The 5,303-nt window shown below is 53.9% G+C and overlaps 1 protein-coding gene across 1 annotated transcript; it reads left to right on the top strand.

Annotated features, from left to right (window-relative positions):
• The first annotated feature begins 870 nt into the window (after positions 1 to 870).
• On the top strand, positions 871 to 3,196 carry SP9 (Sp9 transcription factor). Its single transcript, XM_068949593.1, has 2 exons — positions 871 to 997; positions 1,850 to 3,196. The coding sequence occupies exons 1-2, from the start codon at positions 977 to 979 to the stop codon at positions 3,194 to 3,196; spliced, it is 1,368 nt and encodes a 455-aa protein (XP_068805694.1). The 5' UTR covers positions 871 to 976.
• The last annotated feature ends 2,107 nt before the right edge of the window (positions 3,197 to 5,303 follow it).

Raw genomic sequence — 5,303 nt, 5'->3', positions numbered from 1 at the left:
TTTCCCCCCTTTCTTTCTTTTTTTTTTTTTTTTGTCTCCCCTAGGTACGGGAGGAAAGGCATATACGTTGGTTAACTGTCTTTGGATTTTTGTTAGGGTTATGTAACTAAAAAGCATCCTCAGTTTCTTTTGCAAAGAAAGTAACAAATAGACTGTGTCTGGAACCACTTCCAATATTCTGGCAAAGAAAAAAAAAACTTGTTACATGTTTTCACAAAATGCCAGTATACCTTATTTGTATCCAACATGGACAGCTGTCCAACGGCCTACAGAGGAAGCAAGGGGCCTGTTGAATAAAAGGAAATACACGTCTGTTCTACTGGATACGAGGTTTATAGATAACTGAATAAGTATTGGGGGTTATAGCATATCCTGCCCAGTTTACAGACAACAGAAATATGGCTGAACAGCGTTAGACGTGACACCAGTCCTTCGCGCATGCTGACCTGCGGCTCGCAGCTCTCGCCCTTTGTGGCTTTCCCCTCTTTTCCCACAACCAGTTGGTTAAGAAGGAAGTGTCAGCCCTAACTTTAAATTTCCTGGCTTTTGTCGGTTTGAGTCACAACCCAAAGGACGGTCAAGCCGAGGGTTGTTTTTGTAGTTAATTGCAGGATAATTTCTTTAGTCCAACGCGCCGAGTTGCATCTCCCCCCCCCTCCTCCTCCTCCCCGCGCGCCTCGGACGGGCACGCGCCCCGAGTGCGGGGCCCGGCACCCCCGCGCGCTGATTGGCTGCGGGGCCGCTCCTGCCCGCGCTGCCCGCGCCCTCATTGGGCGAGCGCCGCAGCCAGCGGTACTTCAAAGCGGGCGCTCCCCGCACTTAGGCAGAGTTTAGCCCCGCCGAGCCGCGAGTGTCCTCAGTGCCGCGGGAGCAGCGCGGGGCGCCGCCAGGCAGCCGGCACGCTCCCGCCTCCGCCGCGGCCGCAGCCAGGGCGCGCTCCCCCCCTCCAGCCCATCGCCCAGCCAAGGGACGGGCTATGGCTACGTCGATACTCGGGGTAAGTCGGGGGCGCGTTCCCGTACAAACTGCATGCTCTTTTTTTTTTGTTTATTTTTTTTTCCCTTTTTTTTTTTTTTCCTCCCCTCGTCGCGGCTTCCTCGGGAGCGGGCTCGCTGCCCTGTGGAAAAACTGTTGCCGCCGCGGTGCTGCGCCGCGCTTTCTCGTTATGTAAATTGTGCTGATCTGCAAGTGAAAGGTAATTTCGATTCGTTTCTGGGGGGCTCTCGGATGCAGATTTACGATGAGATCGTTCGCAGAGAGTTGTAGTTCAAAACCTCTTCGGACCTTAGAGAAGTCAGGCTTTTTTTTTTCCCCTTAACTTGGGAAGCGTAATGCTAAATTCTAAAAGATTGTGCCTAAAAGAGCTTGGCGAGTAACGCTGGTACGTTAAGCTCTGTACCGTGTTTATACTTCTGCCACCTCGTTTTTCTACCGCTCTGAGACGGTGGCTTTAGGAGACATCGCCTTTCGTTCCCATGAGACTTCTGTTTTAACGATCGTGGGTTAAAACAGCCAAGCGCTAGCCCAAGGCGTCTCAAGCCGTCCCGGAACACAAAGTTGAACCAATGCTCCTTCTCGGGATAAGCTTGTCGCTTATCCCCGCTGGGATTCTGCGAAGGGCTTTCCCTCACTTCCGATATAAATCAGTTCAGCGCGCATGCAGGCAAGATCGGTCCCTGGAAACTGGCAGGACTCAAGCTCTACCGCGTTGGGCAGGGCTGGAGTTCTCGTCCAAAATAACAGAAAACTTTCCTTGCGATGTTGCTTTTCGCGTCGTGATTGCATCCACGCTGCCGCGTCCCCGGGGGTGACTCGTGAGGCTCACGGGCTTGCTTTGTCTCTGTCTTAGGAAGAGCCGAGATTTGGAACGACTCCCCTGGCCATGCTGGCTGCAACCTGCAATAAGATCGGTAACACCAGCCCCCTGACCACCCTGCCCGAGTCCAGCGCCTTCGCCAAAGGGGGGTTTCACCCCTGGAAACGCTCCACCTCCAGCTGTAACCTGGGCTCCAGCCTCTCGGGTTTCACGGTGGCCACAAGCAGGGGCTCCAGCGGACTGGCCAGCGGCACGGGCACGGCCAACAGCGCCTTCTGCCTGGCCTCCACCTCGCCCACCTCGTCGGCCTTCAGCAGCGACTACGGCGGGCTCTTCTCCAACTCGGCGGCGGCGGGCGTGTCGCCGCAGGAGCCCGGCGGGCAGTCGGCCTTCATCTCCAAAGTGCACAGCTCGGCGGCCGAGAGCCTCTACCCGCGGGTGGGCATGGCGCACCCCTACGAGTCCTGGTACAAGTCGGGCTTCCACTCCACGCTGTCGGCGGGCGAGGTGGCCAACGGGGCGGCCTCCTCGTGGTGGGACGTGCACACCAACCCGGGCTCCTGGCTGGAGGTGCAGAACCCGGCGGGGGGGCTCCAGAGCTCGCTGCACTCGGGCGCCCCCCAGGCCTCGCTGCACTCCCAGCTGGGCACCTACAACCCCGACTTCAGCTCGCTCACCCACTCCGCCTTCAGCTCCACGGGCCTGGGCTCCACGGCCGCCTCGCACCTGCTCTCCACCAGCCAGCACCTGCTCACCCAGGAGGGCTTCAAGCCCGTGCTGCCCTCCTACACGGACTCCAGCGCGGCGGTGGCGGCGGCCAGCGCCATGATCACGGGCGCCGCCGCCGCCGCCGGGGGCGGCTCGGCCCGCTCCGCCCGCCGCTACTCGGGCCGCGCCACCTGCGACTGCCCCAACTGCCAGGAGGCCGAGCGGCTGGGGCCGGCCGGGGCCAGCCTGCGGCGCAAGGGGCTGCACAGCTGCCACATCCCCGGCTGCGGCAAGGTGTACGGCAAGACGTCGCACCTGAAGGCGCACCTGCGCTGGCACACGGGCGAGCGGCCCTTCGTCTGCAACTGGCTCTTCTGCGGCAAGCGCTTCACCCGCTCCGACGAGCTGCAGCGGCACCTGCGGACTCACACGGGCGAGAAGCGCTTCGCCTGCCCCGTGTGCAACAAGCGCTTCATGCGCAGCGACCACCTGAGCAAACACATCAAAACGCACAACGGGGGCGGCGGGGGCAAAAAGGGCAGCGACAGCGACACGGACGCCAGCAACCTCGAGACGCCGCGGTCCGAGTCCCCCGACCTCATCCTGCACGACGGGGTGGGCGCCGCCCGCGGCCCCGGCAAGGAACCTACCGCGGGGCCCGGCGACTCCTAGGGGCCGGGGCCGCCGCCGGCTCCCAGGGAGCCGCCGCCGGGCCGCGCGCCGCCGCCGCCGGGACTCGAGCGGAGCGGCGGGATGCGCCGGCCCCGCCGCCCGCAGCGCAGCGCAGCGCCCGGCGCGGCCCCGGGCCCGGGCCCCAGCGGCAGCGGGCAGCCGCCGCCCTCCCTCCCGGCCCGGCCCGCTGCCGGGGACTCCTGGGCCAGCAGGTCCCGCCTGGCGAAGTAGTTACAAAGTGACACTTTTTTTTTCCGTTTCCTTTTTCTCTTCCTTTTTCTGTTCAAAGGAAAACATCCTAAGAGAGGCTTAAGGTGAGAAATTAAACTGCAAGTCCGAGACAGTTCCTCTGTATCTCATAAACATCTGTATAAATAGGGTTCAAAACCAGATTGTGTTCGCTTATTTTTCTTGTAAATGTTGATCTGAGAGGGGGGCCTGGGGGATTCTTTTTCTTTTCTTTTTTTTTTCCTTTTTTAAAATCGGTGAATTCCTGAAATTCAGGGAGGTTTTGGGTTTTTTTTTTTATTTTAAATTTCTGATGCACTTTGTGGAAGTCAGTATATATGTAAAAGATATTTAAAATGTTGAGTTAACATTTCACTCAAACACGTAAGTTAAGGTCACTTAAAGAAATTAAATGCGTTTATCTGTATGGAAAAAATCTTGACATATTTTCATTTTGGTATTATTAAAGGACTCCGAACAATATACTCACGGTTTTGTTCTTATTCGTACCTCCTCCCTCCCAGCCCTCGCATGGGGTCAGGTTTTTTTTTTTTTAGTAGGAGCCTTCGCATCCCTCCTAGTCCTCCTTACACTGAATGTGATTAAAAATACGGCGTGCGCTAACAGCCGGGAGGGGAAGGAGGCGGCCCCCGAGCGAGGTGAGCTGTAGCGCTCCGATCGCTCTTTTCAAACCACCTTAGGTTGGGGTGCTTAAAAAAAAAAATTATATCGAGTCCGAACCCCTCTAAAATCCCCGCGAATCACTCCGAGCCGTAAGCGCGTTTCGCGAAACTGACCCCCCAGCCAGACTGAAATTAAACTGTGCTGAGGAACTATTTATTTAATTTTAAAAGCCTTTAGCGCCACAAGGCTGCCTAGGTTGGGAGGTGATCTCAGGGGAATAAATCGCTAGAGTCAATACTCCGGAAAAGACATTTCATGCCTAAATGAAAATCTTGTTAAATGTTATTAATTTTGACTTAGAGCACACAGCAGCCCCCTGTGCCTTGTATTCCCTTATTAGGGATTCATGTCTTATCAAATATCTAATTAATCTCCTAGACATCATTTGTTCTGGCCAACTTTATCTCAGCTGGTCCACGGGGAAAACTCCGAATATTCTTGGTGACAAAGCTCCCTTGAAGATCCTTTTAATTGTCCAAATTAACTGCACCAAATTTGCATGTCAAACGGTAAAGGGCAACCTGAGATAAAATGTAAACGTTTTAAAAGCCCCAAACTAAGCACTTGATTTGATAACTAGGCTTTTTAATGTTATGGAAGACAACTGCTCCTTTCCTTTTCAAAGACAGTTGATCTATGCAAATAGTGAATTGGAAATGCTTATGTCCCCATGCAGTCAAATGGTCCTTGCATGTTATTTGAATATCAGTGGCTCTGCTATTGAAAAGGTTCAAGGATGCTCTCTGACTTCTTTGTGATTACTCAGTGCAGCGTCTTATTCTGAAGAAAAAAAACTCAGGAATAATTAAAGGCTGGGCTAAGGCCTGGGAACACATTTGGGACAGGAATCTCATTTAGACAGGCTCTTTCAAAATAAGGCACAGTTAAATTGACCAGAAGGCAATTATTGAAATGAAAATTATTTTCACTCCCTTTGTCTCCTGACCACCAACCTAACAGCCACAGTATTTTTTAAAGGCAAATTGTTAAATGAGATAATTGTGTTATTAAAAAAAAAAAGGGGGAGAAAAAAAGTTAATTCAGTCTGCCCGCTACAGATTGGAGGAATACAAATATTTTAATCCTCCATAAAATAGGGAATGCAAATAACATCGGAAAACGGATTCTGCTGTTGGCCACCAACTGGAATAAAGACGTTGCATTAAAGAAAATACATCTGCTGTGCATACTAATA

Source organism: Struthio camelus, chromosome 6 (assembly GCF_040807025.1).
Source record: "Struthio camelus isolate bStrCam1 chromosome 6, bStrCam1.hap1, whole genome shotgun sequence".
Classification (NCBI taxonomy): Eukaryota; Metazoa; Chordata; class Aves; order Struthioniformes; family Struthionidae; genus Struthio; species Struthio camelus.
The sequence above is the reverse complement of the archived record's forward strand: the minus strand, read 5'-3'. Positions and strand labels throughout refer to the sequence as shown.

What these genes read in the sequence shown, in the direction of transcription:
- SP9 (XM_068949593.1), top strand. Translation starts at nt 977, where the DNA reads ATGGCTACGTCGATACTCGGG. An exon ending in TGGCTACGTCGATACTCGGG is followed by an intron (nt 998 to 1,849) that starts GTAAGTCGGGGG and finishes TCTCTGTCTTAG; the next exon opens with GAAGAGCCGAGATTTGGAAC.